At 37.0% G+C, this 17,485-nt stretch overlaps 2 protein-coding genes across 9 annotated transcripts in view; one reads left to right on the top strand and one right to left on the bottom strand.

Moving 5' to 3' along the window:
- CSPP1 (centrosome and spindle pole associated protein 1) overlaps nt 1-5,324 on the bottom strand; it is a 61,769-nt gene extending 56,445 nt beyond the window's left edge. For 4 of the 8 annotated variants that reach the window (XR_005555737.1, XM_039335218.1, XM_039335208.1 and 1 more), the window contains exons 1-2: nt 5,034-5,324; nt 234-372 (exon numbers count right to left, since the gene is read on the bottom strand). Coding sequence is in view for 7 of the 8 variants with exons in the window: in XM_039335218.1 (XP_039191152.1) it covers nt 234-332 (99 nt within the window). In the remaining variant the exon portion in view is untranslated. The remainder of the gene's footprint in view (nt 1-233; nt 373-5,033) is intronic. The other 4 variants (XM_039335199.1, XM_039335180.1, XM_039335190.1 and 1 more) reach the window with 1 other exon arrangement.
- A 1,615-nt stretch (nt 5,325-6,939) lies between these two features.
- Nucleotides 6,940-16,164, top strand: COPS5 (COP9 signalosome subunit 5). The gene is made up of 8 exons (XM_039335243.1): nt 6,940-7,202; nt 9,946-10,180; nt 10,801-10,929; nt 11,398-11,463; nt 12,399-12,484; nt 13,108-13,219; nt 13,926-14,074; nt 15,804-16,164. Exons 1-8 carry the CDS (start codon nt 7,051-7,053, stop codon nt 15,886-15,888), a joined length of 1,014 nt encoding a protein of 337 aa, XP_039191177.1. The 5' UTR covers nt 6,940-7,050; the 3' UTR covers nt 15,889-16,164.
- The last annotated feature ends 1,321 nt before the right edge of the window (nt 16,165-17,485 follow it).

Consider the following 17,485-nt stretch of genomic DNA (forward strand, 5'->3'; position numbering starts at 1 on the left):
GCGTGCCACATGTGGCATACATGCCACAGGTTCGCCACCACGGGAATAGAGGAATATGTATATTGTATTGTTCATCCCCTCTGTGAAGTTTGTAGGTATAGTCTAATATGGATTAAACAGCAAATCACAATGTGATTGGACCATTGGACAGAAAGATCTTTAACCTGAACTACAGAAGCAAAATTAAAAGAAGAGTGCTGAGTTAATGTATTTGTTTTAAAATAAAATCTTACCTGCATCTCCATATATGGGGGATCATTTTCAAGTTTTGCCTTGTCCTGTAACAACCTCGCTTTCTGTTCAAGGAACTTGTCTAGGTTCTCAGCCATCATTGTTTACTTTTGGAAATAATAATCTAACTGAAGATAGTACCTAATGGATAAATAAAGGAAACACTATTTTACTAGGTGCCTAAATTTGCTTAGTTAATGTAATTCAGACTGTTTGGTTTTTTGAATCCCAAAGTAATTAAGAAGAAAAAAAACAGATTGGGCATAAATAATTTGTTCTACTAAATAAGAATCAAAATCTTATTATGTAACTTTATCTTAAAGAGAAGATCCATACAAAATTTTATTCTGAAAACTATATTGGTTTTTAGGTTTTAGAATGATCTTAAATACCTACATGTAAAACAATGGAATATAAGTGAAAGAATGAACAAAAAGAATTACATTCAAGTTAGACAAATGATAAATGGCTGCCTTGAAAAGGATGCACATTCTTTCCTTATCATTAAATAAAAATTACATACCTCATTGCATATGTAAATTACTTGTTATAAACAATTATAGACTCTGGTTGTACAGATTTAATCATATCAAAGATTGATTTACTGAAAACAATTAAAGAGCTAACTCTGGGGCAAGTAAATGTTTCATGATACAGAACTGCACAGAATAAAACAAAATAAGGATAATCTCCGGCAGCAAAGGATTCTGTTGTAGCCCAGTCTAATTCCATTGTCTGCCTCTACAAACTCAAAAGCTACAGGCTAAATGTCCCCTCTACCTCCTCAGCAGTTCTCCTCCAGCTATCTTGCTCCCTGTTGTAGGAAGAATTGGGGAGACATTTCTTAAAACCAACACAGATTCTATAAATTATTCCAACAATGAAATGTAAAAAATGCTTACAGAACTCCACTTCTGTAACTCTACAAACCCTAATGTCAAAGCAGATACCTATTCTCATCAATTACATAGTATGAATTAAATTTCAGTCAAATTGATGGCTTGCAAATTGGAAAGATAGCACAGAATATATACCTCAAGCAACTATCACTTACTACAAATAGTCCTCAACTTGTGACCACAAATGGGACCAGAATTTATGTTGCAAAACAAAGTGATTGTTAAGTGACTCCTGCCCAATTCTATAACCTTTTTTGCCATGGTTGTTAAACAAATCACTACAATTGAGTGAATTATGCAGTCATTAAACAAATCTGGCTTGTCCCATTGACTTTGCTTGTGCGAAGCTGACTGGAAAGGTCATAAGTGACAATCATGTGACCCTGGGAAATGGCAACTGTTGTAAATAGATGCTGGTTGCTAAGCGCTCAAATTTTAATCACTTGATTGTGGGGATGCTGTAATGTTCCTAAGTGTGAGGAATAGTCATGTCATTTTTTTCTGTGCCATTGTAATTTTGAATGGTCACTAAATGAATGGTTGTAAGTTAAGGACTACCTGTATTCTCCAATGAAATGCAGTAATAGTAATAACAATCATATACACATCCTAGGACTGCTAATATACCTTCTGATTCAAGAACTCAGTACTAAAAGTAAACCTCTTTTCTTGTTTCGTAAAAAAATGAGAAGGGATCATTTAAATTATTGGATCTGTATGCTAGAATATAAATTAAAGCATCTCTATCAAATGGCTCTCCAGATTCTGCTTAAACACGTCCAATGAAAGGAAGAGAATCTCACAACTGCTTCTAGCATCAAATTTCTCTTATCATTAAAAACATTTTCTGGAATCTGCTTTTCTGTAACTTAAAATAATTATTAATTCTCCTGCATTTGGATGATAGAGATCACAGCTCCTATTTGTCATATTTTATTAAAGCCAAACATAAATGCTTCTCTCAGTGTCTTTTCATAAGAAGCAGTCATCTGCTCATTCTCTTTTATGCCTATTGTAGTAAATCTTAAAATATTGCATAAAAGTGTTGAAAAGTAACAAGAGGCCTGGTACCAGCACAGCACCGATATCTGATTCTAGTTGAAGAAAGAATTTTCAATGAGCACTCCCTAAACATGGCTTTCAAGACAGCATTAAATCCACCTATCAAACTGGCCCTCCAGCCCATGATTAAGTACTTAGATCAGAATTGTACAAATTTGTCCTCAAATGATTTACTAATATCAAATTATGCACACAATATCCACAATCTACTAAGGCTGAGATCCTGAAATTATGGGTTGCAATTTTCCAGAGGTCACAATATAGAAAAATTGTAATTTTTAAAAAATGCTGATCAAGTTTGTGCAAACAAAGTGGAAGCACTTTAAAACTTGTTTGTGCTTTGTCTGGACTAACCTACTGTGAGTCTGTTAATATAAAGTAAGTTCATATGGAGTAAAGCCCAAAACTAATTTTAAGAGATGGCTAGGCTTAAAGGTCTAACTTCTGTCAGAACTATCTTCCAGTCACAATAGTTTTATTTTTTAGTTTTATTCATGATGAAGTTGCACAAAGATGCATTCTTTTAGAAGATCGCACTACTACACACTTTGAGAGAACCCCTACACTTACAGAAGACACCTAATCAAAATATGAAATAAAATTAGTTAATTATGATGCATTCTTAATAAACCCATAAGGATTTCTAATACTATTCCACAGTTTTCAGTAAGTTTGTAGATTAACTACTTGATCTCTTCTAAAGTCTTTCAAGCAATGGAACGCTGAATGGTATGTAGCTTTCAAAGGATAATGTTTCCCTTTCTCTAATACTATATTCTCACATTTCATTGATTTTCTAGGATTTTTCAAAGATAATGAACAGTGGTTTGCTTCATCAACAAGTTCCCTCACTTCATAAACCATCTTCCTGTGTTATTTTTCTTCTTTAAACCCATGGCTCAAGCATCACATAAAAGTGGCCTATCCAACTTCTTTAGTACAAAAGTACAAATATTCCTTCAAATGTTTTGAAGAACCCACAGGACCATGAAATGAAACGGGCAGAGGCCTGCAAACAGTATTCCCAATTGCAGCTGCCATATTATGGGATTGCTTCCCTTTCAAGGTTGCATTAACAAATTCACTGTTAACCTTCAGGAAATGAAGAATGAATTTCCGCAAAAGAGAACATTTGGAGAATGAATCACCACTATGTTTGCATTTTTCCTATTTGCATTACTTGTATTTTTACACCTGACTGATTTCATTCTGATGGCATCTTATTGTTAAATGTTTTATAGTTTCATGATGTAAATCCCTAGGATAGGATTCCAGCAGCAAAGAACTACAATAGGCAAATAACCAGAAGCTACAAATATCCGAAATATCTTCTAAATCCAGAGAAAAGGATACAGAACAAAGCGAACCACTCGGAATTGAGACAGAAGCGCGGCTTATTTATTTATTTATTTATTTATTTATTTATTTATGAGACTTATATACCGCTTTAAGTGCAAGCACTCTCTAAGCGGTGTACACCAGTAAGCAATGTATATATATTTTACATTGCCCCCAACAATCTGGGTCCTCATTTTACCTACCTCGGAAGGATGGAAGGCTGAGTCAACCTTGAGCCGTGAGATTTGAACCGCTGACCTACTGAACACAGTCAGCTAAAGTGGCCTGCAGTTGTTGTTGTTGTTAATTGCGAAGTCGTGTCCGACCCATCGCGACCCCATGGACAACATTCCTCCAGGTCTTCCTGTCCTCTACCATCTTCTGGAGTCCATTTAAATTCACACCTACTGCTTCAGTGACTCCATCCAGCCATCTCATTCTCTGTCGTCCCATTCTTCTATTGCCCTCAATCTTTCCCAGCATTAGGCCCTTCTCCAGTGAGTCCTTCCTTCTCATTAGTGGCCAAAGTATTTGAGTTTCAACTTTAGGATCTGGCCTTCTAAAGAGCAGTCGGGGTTGATCTCTTCTAGGACTGACCAGTTTGAACGCCTTGCAGTCCAAGGGATTCGCAGGAGTCTTCTCCAGCACCATAGTTCAAAGGCCACAATTCTTTGGTGATCAGCCTTTCTTATGGTCCAACTTTCACAGCCATACATTGCAGCTGGGAAAACCATGGCCTGGACTATATGCACTTTTGTTGGCAGGGTGATGTCTCTGCTTTTTAGAATGCTGTCTAGATTTGCCATAGCTTTCCTCCCCAGGAGCAAGCGTCTTTTAATTTCTTGGCTGCAGTCCCCATCTGAGGTGATCTTAGAGCCCAGAAAAATAAAATCTGTCACTACCTCCATTTCTTCCCCATCTATTTGCCAGGAATTGAGAGGACCGGATGCCATGATTTTGGTTTTCTTAATGTTGAGTTTCAAGCCAACTTTTGCACTCTCCTTCTTCACCCGCATCAAGAGGCTCTTGAGGCCTGCAGTACTGCACTCTAACTGCTGCACCACCTCGGCTTGAAGTTTCCAGGAAACTGTCGCTTTAAGAAGAAGCCGGACGGCGTTGTTAAGCAACCAAAGTACAACAAAACCTGCGGCCTCCAAAGAGCTTTGGCGAAAGCCTACCACGTAGCGTCTCCATAAGCTTTCTGAGCCGAACATCTGGATTTAAAAGTACAATTCTACGCCCAACCTCGCCCACCCCGACCCGAATGGGCACTTCTGCCAGCCCTCTCCAAAGCCCTACGACATATGCAAGGACCCCCCTTGCTTGCCCCTTCAGGTCCATTTTAAACCCTTCCCCAGCGGGGGGGCGCGGGGGGGCTGAGGGGGCGGAAAGGAGAAACGGGGTTTCTCGGCGCGCGCTTCTACCAGACAGTTCTGGGTCAGCATGAGAGTGCTTTAGGGCTGCAACGACCAGTCTTCGGAATTGACCTTGCCCAAAGCTCACCTCGTCTGCCGCTCGCTCCGGAAAGGCCCAGGCGCCGGCGGGTGCTCCACCAGCGGATCCCGCCGATTTTTGTCAGCCTCAATCAAAGCTTCTCAGAGCGCTCCGCCTTCTCAGGGAGGAACCTAAAAAGCAGGGGGGGGAATAGGCTGCGTGCCAATGGCGCCCTCTACTGCCTGGAATCAAAAGCACATCCGGATTTGTGAGAGGTGACCGATAACCTATTGGTCCTGTGCTGCGTTGCGGAAATGAGACGTCTTTTGGGCAGCCTTTAATCTGTTTACAGTTGTCTAGCGCTCTGTGCAAGCTCAGGACCAATAGGTTATCGGTCACCTCTCACAAATCCGGATGTGCTTTTGATTCCAGGCAGTAGAGGGCGCCATTGGCACGCAGCCTATCCCCCGCCTGCTTTTTAGGTTCCTCCCTGAGAAGGCGGAGCGCTCTGAGAAGCGGGCATAGCAGACGTCCCAACACTTTTTTTTTTGTATCATCGAATCAATCTTGACTACTGGCGACTGCCTGGATTAGTTCCTGCAGTTTTCTTGGCAACATTTCAGAAATGGTTTGCCATTGCCTGCTTTCTAGGGCTGAAAGAGACCACTATAATAAATTGGCTCAGATTAGGCTAGATCGAAGTGGGGGAAAAAAAAACACCACTGTTTTTCTGGACACTTGAGTAGCTAAGGAGTTTGAGAAGAGGAGCAACCAATGTTCAGCCTACGCCACGGTCTGGCACTTCAAAGTGCTGCAGCGCTAAAGTAGGATGTGAGAATGGGCTGCAAACATGCAGTATAGATTCTGATCTGGTGCTGAGATCTTCTCAAGTTATAACCAGCTGGCATAGAGAAATATGTTGATAAAAGCAAACAGGTTCCTTGGTAGGCAGCTGAAAGCCAGGTGGTAGACCGTCCAGTTGTTTTTTTTTTAACCTTAAAAATAAATGTGCCTGAATACAACAAGCATTAACTAGTTGCAGGGACAGTACAGACATGAAAACCTATATCAAAATATGAGAGTTATTGTAACAAGGAAACCGCTAGCTTTTTGTATCAAAAATGCTAAGTTATTTTGATCACTCAATATTATTTCAAAAACCAAAGCTAAATAAATATCTGGGATAAGGATCAGAAATATTTTAGAGGAAAATAACTGGAAATACATTATGTTAATGCTAAAGTCAAATTTCACTCCACAAATATTAACTAATGAACAAATTCCCATCAAAATTCCCATGGCCAAGAATTCTTCAAGTCCCAACACATCTGGAGGGCACTAAATTAGGGAAGAGTATTGTCTCATTTAGCTATCAATATATCTAAAATACATAACAATTACCAAATGACATTTGCCCCAGCTTTTCAATGATTTAAACTTTCAAAGTCTGTTCTGCTGTGTCCTTTCTTCACAGACATGCAGTCATCAACCAGTTCCATATTTAAATACAATGGAGAAAGGCTGCCAGCAGTACACAGAGATCTTCTAGAGCAGTTTCTCAACCTCAACAACTTTACGATTTGTGGACTTCAAGTCCCAGAATTCCTCAACCAGCATGCTGGCTGGAGAATTCTGGGAGTTGAAGTCCACACATCTTAAAATTGCTGAGGTTGAGAAACACTGTCCTAGAGATCTCAGCAGTTCAGACTTCAAGTGCCAATATTCGTCGGAAGTGGCATGCTGGTTGGGGAATTCTGGGAATTGAAGTCCATACATATTAAAATTGCTGAGACTGAGAAACACTGTCTTGGATGGCTTGGCCCCGGGGCTTTTCCCGGAGACACACCTGACGCGCAGAGTAAATCAAACCGAGGATAGCCCGGCTCTTGGGAGACTAATTCCATCGCTTACCATTAGGTGGCAAGCTGCAGGCTTCGCAGAGTCGGAGGAACCATTCGGCAGGAACGACTGTTCTCCCCTCACTTCCGGTTTGCGCTGTCCGACAGCGGACCGAGAGGTTCCTGCTGCCCTAGGCGGTTCACCGGGAAGCAGAGCCTTCTTTGGCTCGGCCTGACAAGCCGGTGAAATGGCGACTGCCGGCCCTTCGGGGAGCGGGATGGCCCAGAAAACGTGGGAGCTGACTAACAACATGCAGGAGGCACAGAGTATCGATGAGATTTACAAGTATGACCGCAAGCAGCAGCAGGAGATCCTGGCGGCCAAGCCATGGACCAAGGAGTAAGTTGGTGTCTGAGCGACAGGGAAAACCGCCGCTCGCTCTGCGTTCCTCGTTCTCTGCCTTGGTTCAGAGAGTTCTGCCGGCTGCCGAGGTCGCTGCCCGATCCCATGGCCAGGAAAAGGGGCCGGTGCAGCAGTGATGGTGCACTTGCCCCAGAGGTAGCTTGATGCAAGGCGGATCTGGAGAGGATGGGGAGATAGAAAAACGGGTCCAAGAATAGATTGCATTCTTTAATTGGATATAGGGGTGAAGGCTTTAAATTTAAAAACAGAGATGGAAATTTGGATTTTGCAGATCCTAGGGAGGTAGAAATAATAGGGTTTGGCACTCATATGGATGTTAACAAAAAGGAGAAAATGAAATCAGAGATGAAACTAAGGAAAGTGAAGATGGAATTAAATTAGGTGAAAAGAGGCATACTTATTAGAGGATTGCCCTTCAAGCAAATACTGGTAACTAATGACACATCTACTAGGTTTTACAATATATAGTTAAGCCATGTATTTAGGTCTTTCTCTTCTTGCCTGTAACCATGATGCAAACATATCCTGGCAAACTTTTTTTTCCTGCCAGGATTCCACAACGTTGCCTTTATCTCATCTCTTGCCCATGAATGAGACAGGCCTAAGCTGTCCTTAACTGTTATGTTATAAACTATTGTTTTCTTCCTTAAGCCAACAGCAATATAACAGTTTCAGAGTGTAGAAAATGTAATGCACTTTGCTGATTATTCTGTCTACAAAAGATCAGATGATCCACAGAGAGAGGCTCTTTTGAAATTACAATATTCCACAGCCTTCTATTTCTCATTAGTGTAATTCTTTCTCAAAAAGCCATTAGTCCAAGGGCATAGCACTGAAGCCATTTCATACATTCATATAAAATGCCTCTATTAATTCAAAAATAAGGAAAATGAAGAATATTGCAATATGACATTAGATACAAATTAAACAAAAATATGTTACTGTGAAACGTAGATGTTTCACTTTGACAGTTGATTGTCATTCATTGGAACACCAATATTGGTCATAATGATTGAGTTGTTACATAATACTGTTTTCAAATTATCCAGCATGATATAATCTAGAACAGAGACCCCCAATCTTTTGTGCACCCGGGACCAGTTCTATAGAAAAGATTTTTCCGCGGCTCAGAGGGGGCACGGTTTTGTGTGCTGCCTGCACACAGAACACTTTAGGATGTGGCCTGTGTTGACAAAAAGGAAGGAATTCACAGTTTTTTAGAGGTAATTCTATAAATTAGATATCAGAATAGTTCTCAAATTAAGCAGTGCTTTGAGCTAAATTTCCCACATCCAAACCATGCACAATATTACCTAAACTGTTTACTGAATTATCAGACAATGTTATTTTATGGTTTTGCAGTATAGTTCTACTTTATTTATTTAAAATAACCGGCAGCCTGTATCATTGTCAATATGCTTACAAAAAGATAACAGATTAAAAATATGTACAATATAGGAAATTATTAAATTAGAAACAATAAGAACGCCATGGATAATGAAAAGTTACGGTATTTATTTCATGAAAAAAATGACATCAGTACTGGATCTAAACATATTCCTACGGAGCACATTCAATAGAGAATTGTTCTAGGGAAAACCCTGCTGCATGCCATATATCTGAGCAGATGGTGCATTAAATAATCCATAGTCGGTCAATGCCGTTTTTTAGGAACTACATAAATATACAAAAAAAATGCTTGGGATCATCACCCAAAATATTACAAAGGGAATTTTATGTAATGTTGAAAACATGAATTTTGTGTAGTAACAATCTTAACGATGGCGTGAAAGAGAAACGCTTATATGTATATTAGACAAAATTTTAGTAGAGGTCATTCTGTTGTATGCCAAATTTCGGGCTACAACAGCTGTTGGAACAAACAAATATACAGTAACGGATTCCCTGTTTTTTGGTAGATAGATTCTCATCTTAAGTCTTAAGTCCCATCTTATGGTGTTGGATATTTATCATGTTTATAATTTCAGAATTGTCAAGATTTTCTTTTCTGAGTGTCTATCTCCAGTTACACTTTTTGTAAACATCTCAATTATCAAAATATTCTAGAGATTTCAAAAACTTTAGTATATTTTTGTTCTCTTAAAGATTAATGGTGGATTTTTATTTTTTTCTTGTGATCTAAAATAGCCTGGTGATTTTATGTCTAGTAGAAATCCCTAATGGGAAAAAATCAGAGAAGAGCAATTATGATGATGAAAGGCCTGGAGACCAAAACATAAGAAGAACGGCTGCGGGACTTGGGTTTGGCTAGTCAAAAGAAGAAATAGGGGAGACATGATAGCAGTATTCCAGTATTTGAGGGGCTGCCACAAAGAAGAGGGGGTGATGTTATTCACCAAAGCACCAGAGGAAAGGACGAGAAACAATGGTTGGAAACTGATCAAAGAGAGAAGGAACCTGGAATTAAGGAGAAATGTCCTGACAGTGAGGACAATTAACCGGTGGAACAGCTTGCCTCCAGAAATTGAGGGTGCTCCATCAGTGGAGATTTTTAAGAAGAGATTAGACAGTCACTTGTCTGAGATGGTATAGGTTCTCCTGCTTGAGCAGGGGATTGGACTAGAAGACCTCCAAGGTCCATTCCAGCTGTATTCTATTCTAGAGCATTATGCTTAAATAATGTATGTGTATTTTTTCCTATTTTCCTTTCTATAATAATTCAATTGCATTTTTAAGATATTTGGTCTTTTCTTTGCAGCCACCATTATTTCAAGTACTGCAAAATCTCTGCCTTGGCTCTTCTGAAGATGGTCATGCATGCTAGATCAGGAGGCAACTTAGAAGTGATGGGCTTAATGCTTGGAAAAGTAGATGGTGAAACGATGATCATAATGGACAGTTTTGCTTTACCAGTGGAAGGCACTGAAACCAGAGTTAATGCTCAGGCTGCTGCATATGAATACATGGCTGCATATATTGAAAACGCAAAGCAGGTAAAACAAGAAGATAAGCTATTTTAGTAATTTAACACTAACTAAAGTTATTTGACTACAGTTGTGAATCTGGAGACACTTAGATGATAATCTTTAAATTAAGTATGCCTTGCCCTTGATCCTAAGTGAGATGAGCTTGATTTTATAACGATCATTTTTTACTGTGGTCATTAAGCAAATTACCCCAGATGGTCGATAAACAAATAATGCTGTAGTTAAGCGAATCCGCCTTCCCCCATTGACTTTTGCTTGTCAGAAACCTGGAAAGGTTGCAGATGATGATCGTGTGAAACCAGGATGCTGCAACAATTGTAAATAAATGCTAATTGCCAAGCACCAGAATTTTGATCACTTCACCACAAAGACACCATGATAATCATATGAGGATTGGTCATAAGTCACTTTTTTAAGTATCGTCATAACTTTAAATAGTTATTACCGAATGGTTAAGTTGAGGACTACCTGTATATTTACAGTATATTATATTGTGATTCTGAATATTTTGTGTAGAATAAAATCTGCAATTTGCCAACAATCCAAAAATTTGGATTGGTTATATTAATTAAATGTCTTTTGAACAATGTGCTTTCTTTCCTCTCCCTTCTTTTGCTTTTGGTTAGGTTGGTCGTCTAGAAAATGCAATTGGCTGGTATCACAGCCATCCTGGCTATGGTTGTTGGCTTTCAGGAATTGATGTCAGTACACAGATGCTTAATCAACAATTTCAAGAACCTTTTGTAGCTGTGGTTGTGAGTATAATATTAGAATTTATGAACTAAACACTAAAAAATGTTTGAGAGCTAATTTCTGCAGTATTTTGTGAAGAGGTTGGGGGGAGGGGTACTGCTTGCTGGGTTTTTTCTAAAAATTAAGTGAAGCCTTTCAAGTTAAATTACTATAAGACCTAGAAACTTCAAACTGATTGTATGCAGCTTAGCACAGTGTTTTTTAAAATTACTTACTAATGCTGGAAGAATATGTCTATCTGTACATAGTTTAAACCAGGCATTAGATTCCATATATACATACCATACAAGTACTCACATGCCAGTCTAGCAGGAGAATAGCAAGTATAAACAAGGGTTTATCAGAGATGGGAAGTCCCTAAAATAACTCATATGTGATTGCAAAATAAAATCATACATTATACATAAGAATAATATTTAACTACTTTTTAGGTAGGTATTGTTTATGTTAACTCTGAATACCTTTTACAGATTGATCCAACAAGGACAATATCTGCAGGAAAAGTAAATCTTGGAGCTTTTAGGACATATCCTAAGGTAACAACACTATCATCAAAGTTATATAACATAAAATTGGAATTAACTAAACAAATGACAAACACTACATAGCTTGAATCAGTTGTTAAACTCATACAGTTGGATACAGTGGGATCATTATGCTGATGGAAAGCAATCTGCCAGTGGAACAAACTGATAATCCGCTCATTTTAAATCTCAGTACAAAAAAACAGTTTTGCTTAGATGTAGTCACGGTTATTTATATTCTCAGACTTCCAAAAATACAGCATTATATTGCAGAAGGAGATAATTACATAGAATATTGTGGAGCTCAATATTTTCACAGGATAATTTGTTTGTGATCCCAATACATGTCAGCGGTATGTGAATAGTGAGTACAATTATAGCTGAAAGTGACTATTCATTGTTCTTCACTTTTTCTGTTGCGGTTATCTAGTCTGATTTAGAAAATTCATCTCTGTATCAAAAGTTTTTTAAAATTTGCACAGAAGAAGCAAAGATGTCCTTAGAGAAAAGACAGATTGAACAAGCTGATAAAAAATTTACCTTATGAATTTAGGATTTCCTGTGTTAAAAATAGATCTCTTTAGCCTTTTCAGATGCATATGGTTTCTGTACTTGAGGGAAAGCACTGTCAATGAATTACTAACGAATGCAGAAGTCACAAATTACCTATGGAAGCATTTCTTTGCTGAGAACAATTGTAAGAACTGTGGATTATAGCAGAACTTTTGTACAAAAGATAATGTAGTGTGTCCCTTACATTCTTGTCAGAAAAAGTAGAGTGAAAATTTCTATGTGTGCATCAGGGTTTTTTAATTATACCATTCAGGCTGCTTTCTAAAAATTTATAAACCTCCAAATGAAATAGAAATTGAACAAAAAAATGAATACGTTTAATTGATAGGAAGTTGCTATATTTCCATTCCTTGTTAGTATGTTTTATCTTTCAGGGCTATAAACCTCCTGATGAGGGCCCTTCTGAATATCAGACTATCCCACTTAATAAAATAGAAGATTTTGGAGTGCACTGTAAACAGTAAGATACTATCTTTTAATATAGAGACTTTACAATGTTTTCCAGTTTGGAAAGAAAAATACAGTTACTTGAAATTATCCAAACCCTACAAATATGTTGTGTTGTATGTGCGTGCATTATGTCTTTGCTTTGGAACAAAAAGAAAACATATGCATAATTGATATGGCTTTCAATGAAGCTCTTTTGTCTAGGCAAACCTGATTTGCTAAAGTGTGGTAGAAAATTTGACCCAAACAGTTTTGATGAAAAAGCATTCAATATCTTCCTCAATGACGATTTTGCTCATGATTCCTATGTGTCAAGCACACTAGCTTGTCCCCATCCCATCCTCCCCATTTTTCTGTAATTATAATTGAGCAACTGTGCGCACGCACATACACTATTAATCTGGTTATGATGCCACTTCAATATCATTCTGCAGTTTTTTGTCCACTTTCTTTCCTCAGTTTTACCTAACTTTATAGAGTCTCATAAAATTTTATTAATAACACCTTTTCTTGATCATATTAATGTATAGTACTCGATATTTGTGTATATAAAAGCATTTATTACAAACCATTCATGAGCTTACTTTGAAAAATGTTCTGTATGTCTCTATATAAACATTTTTTTTAATGAAACAGGTATTATGCCTTAGAAGTATCCTATTTCAAATCCTCTTTGGATCGCAAGCTGCTTGAGCTTTTGTGGAATAAATATTGGGTGAACACTCTTAGTTCATCTAGTTTGCTTACTGTAAGTATTATGGGACACCTGAACATACAAAAGCAGATTACTAACAAACTTAACACATAGTTTCTGTAGGCAGAAAGATAAAAAGTCAAGAAAAGGGATTTCATAAAATAGATTACAAAATATACTAATATACACAGATCATATATTCCTCAGTGTAACACTAAGAAGTACCAGTTATAGAGATAGCTCTGGAGACCATTTTTGTATTGAACAACTTCCTTTCTAACATCCTACATTCGTTCCTTTTTTTATTTAAGACTAAAAATCCAGTTCTGTCCATCTATGGTAGATACCATCTGCCTGCTAAGAGATTTCCATCCAATCCTTTTCCGTTAACACTCTGCAGGTCACAAAAAATACTCTGGGTAGGAGACCCACTAGGGCAGATTTTTGTGGGAACTCAAAAGTTGTGAGAGAAAAAAGAAGTCAGGTCATATGTTTAAATGAAATAGGTGACGTGTTTAAGTAGAAATCTTGAGAAATGCTAGGGGAATTCTGTGAATTGAAGTTCACACACCTTAAAATTGACAGATTTTAACACTGCTTTTCAACACTGAAGTTGAAAAATACACAAAGCCAGAGATACACTGTTGCCAGAAAAAACCCTCTACATGGATTTAAACTTTATTAGCTTCTTTAGTATGGATTGTATAAAATAGCAGCACAGGTAGAAATTGTGTTCATGTTAAATCTTTTTTAAATGCAGAATGCTGATTATACAACGGGACAAGTATTTGACCTGTCAGAAAAATTAGAGCAGTCAGAAGCTCAACTGGGACGAGGAAGCTTCATGCTCGGTTTAGAATCCCATGACAGAAAATCGGAGGACAAACTAGCCAAAGCAACAAGAGACAGGTAAGGTCATATTCATTTGAGATTTTGGATTAAGAATAAAATATTTAATTGTATGAAGATTTCATACTCTTAATATATAGAATATGTTCTTGTGCATATCTGCCAAATACAAGTTGCCTATTTCAATGGTTATTTTTGTTAGCATTTAGAGCTCCTAGATATGAATATTTCATTTTTTCATATCAGCATGAGTTATGAAGCTAAATATATTTTTTAATTTATTTAATGAACAAATGGTTGCCCATCCCACTATATTAAGTGACACTGAATAGTTTCAAATATATGTGAAGAGAAATATAATTTTAATGTATGTATGTAATATATGAAAGTATGCTTGTATATTGGGGAAATTAAGCCATTTTTCCATTTGGCAACAGTCTATGTTTCATGAGCTATTGAGTGGATAGCTGATTGTTAACCCAAAAGGGGAGCTAACTTGCTTCAAGGTAGCCAATGTATGTATTCCATCCAATACCATGGTTTTAAGAGAGCTGCTGCTAGACCATGGACAGTACCAAGCTAGATAAAGTAAGATTTTCATTCCATATACTAGCCACCTGTGTTTTACATTATCTATTTAAAAAACATGGATGACTAATGTATGGAATGAAATTCTGACTTTATTTAGTTTAGTATTATCCATAGTCTTAGCAGCAGCTTTCTAGAATTAAAATCTGTTTTTCTTAGTCTTGACAGGAAAAGTAAGTAAGTAAGTAAGTAAGTTTTTTAAATGCAGCATGTGTTTAATATCTGAATTAGAGCCTTACAGATCTTCTCTGGAATATAGAATAGAGTAGAGAGTATAATGAGAAGAAAATATTTGACATTTTAAGTAATTTTTCACTAAACCATAATGTGGCTTGCTGGGTTTTAGTTTGGCATTATATGTGAACCAGCCAGTGTAATTGGTAAACTATAATTGAGATATATAGCTACAGTGACTTTGAACAGTGTACACAGTGTTTTGCAAATAATAGGAATCTGCCCCATTATTAGTCATTCCAAATAACTGACAAAGCAACTTCAAGGAAAATGGAGGAATGACTGCAGAATATGATTATGTTGATCACACATACTCAATTTTAATTACAGAACTTTGTTGAAACAATACTGTGTTAATGAATCTACATTAAATACTATACTATTATTGTAAAGCATAGTAAGGAGTCCCTGCAGATTTTACTCTGCTAGTTGCCGACTATAGGAGACATTGCTCATCTCCATTTCAGGGCCATTGAGCCAGTGTTGTTCGAAATCATTTCTGCAGTCATGTGGCTAGCATGATGTTGCAGAGAGCTGTTACCTTCCCACCAAAATGATACCTATTTATCTACTCTCATTTGCATGCTTTCAAACTGCTAGATTGGCAGGAGCTGGGGCAAGGACAGGAGCTCATCCCATCGCATGGCGCTCAGGTCTCAAACCTGGGCTGATTGCTTTCCAGCCAACAAGCCCAACATCTTAACCACTGAGCTACCACACTGCCCTATAGCATAATACATACAATGTTTTCTATATTATAGTTCAGGTCCATAATTTGTACCATTGTACAGCTACTTAAAGAGAATGTTATTTTTTAATTCCTTTTGATTGTAAAATACTGTATTTGCTTTTTCATAACTAAATGATAACATTTATGCAATTATGGAAATTGTATTAGGACATGTGACTAACTTGCAATATAATGACAAAGTTCATTCAGCCATTTATGTTTTTGCTTTTCTCTCAGCTGCAAAACCACAATAGAAGCAATACATGGACTGATGTCTCAAGTTATTAAGGACAAGCTTTTTAATCAAATTAACATTGCCTGAAGAATATCATCAACTGATACTTATGTTCAGGATAGAGAAGACATGCCTATTTGGACTAATTTCAGAACTGGAACTTGAGCCAAAATGGAGATTTTCGATGGATTTGTAGTACTTTAAATCATTCTTTCCCACTTCTTTGCCTAGTTTTAAGAACAGTTTACGATAACATTGCCTAGTTTACGATAACATTTTGTTGATTGCTTCAAATAAATCAATAGGTTGTAGAAGTTCAGAAGTTATCTGTGTCAGTCTGCAATAAAGATATCTTAAAATGTCTCAACTGCTCTCTTTTTTTCCTTTAATATTATAAGTCATTTTCATTCTTTGTGGTAAATTTTGTCCTGAGCCAAAACTATTTTTTTTTTTCCTGAACTGTGCCTACCCATCTGCACAATCTCTCCTGCAGTGGAAATGCTTCTTTTTCAATGAATCCATGGCTTAGTTCACAATTATTTCTTAAAGTCAGATCTTTCTAATTTATATAGGTGATTGTGGCTTTTCTTGGAAACTGAAGGGCTGGTCCTGGTTAGTATTTGGAAAAGAGAAAAAAGTGCCTAAGAATTCCAGGGCTCTTGACTAGAGTGAGAAGTCAAAAAAATCATCCTGGAAAAATGTATAATATTCTGAGGAAACTGTATGGATGCAACAATATGAATCAAACTCAAATTGATGACATCTTAGTCTAGGAATACAAAATATAGGTGCTAAATGTGTGAATGCCTTTTAGTTATGATTCTCCTTGTAAGCTTAATGCATTGTCCTAGACTAGAATTTCTAGGTATAGCACCGAGTCACATCTGATGAATCCCATCCTTTGAAGAGACATAGCACTTTGATTATAATGCTGTAATCATTCCCACACTGATCAAGTTATCAGTGTATTTTTGGGTTTTAGCACACCATGATCTTATATAAAGTAATTTATGTATAAATTATAAAACTACTAAAGTAATTTCAGAACCTAAGGTGCAAGATAATCTGTCAGCACAGAAAATTCAGCCCTTCCTAAAGAAATGTTTAAAGGGAAAAATATTCTTGGGGACAAGCGCAATTAAAATCCAGTTTTTTCTTTTAGCTCTATTTTGCTTAATGAAAATGGGAAGAGTTATTTCCTAATATAAAATTACTGTATTGAGGATTCAGCAAAATTAAGACAAAATTTGTCTTACTAACTGGTAAAATCTGTTGTTTTACTAAATGACTGATCAGTATTACTTGAAAATGTAATATTAAGTACAATTTGATTGGAGCATTACATAAAAAGAACTACAGTTTTACGGTATATTTTCCTAGACTGAAGTAATTTCTTTAAAATATATTGGATCCAACAGAACCTGTCTGCTCTGCTCAAGAACCCAACAGGAGCTGTCTGCTCTTATTCAGGATCATGCTTTATTACTATCCTTATTGATGAAGAGAGTTCTGCCTACAATTGCCTATAAACACTGAAAGAGATCTGCTTCATGTGATGCTAATTAATAGAGCAAGTTCAAAGAACATGAGTGGATGCCAGTGCGATTATGCATGACTATTTATAAATTCAATTTACATGGTACTTAACTCCAATTAATCCAAGCAGCTTGCATTAAACAGAATA

Source organism: Crotalus tigris, unplaced genomic scaffold (assembly GCF_016545835.1).
Source record: "Crotalus tigris isolate CLP2741 ecotype Arizona unplaced genomic scaffold, ASM1654583v1 scf7180000017546.9332058, whole genome shotgun sequence".
Lineage (NCBI taxonomy): Eukaryota > Metazoa > Chordata > Lepidosauria > Squamata > Viperidae > Crotalus > Crotalus tigris.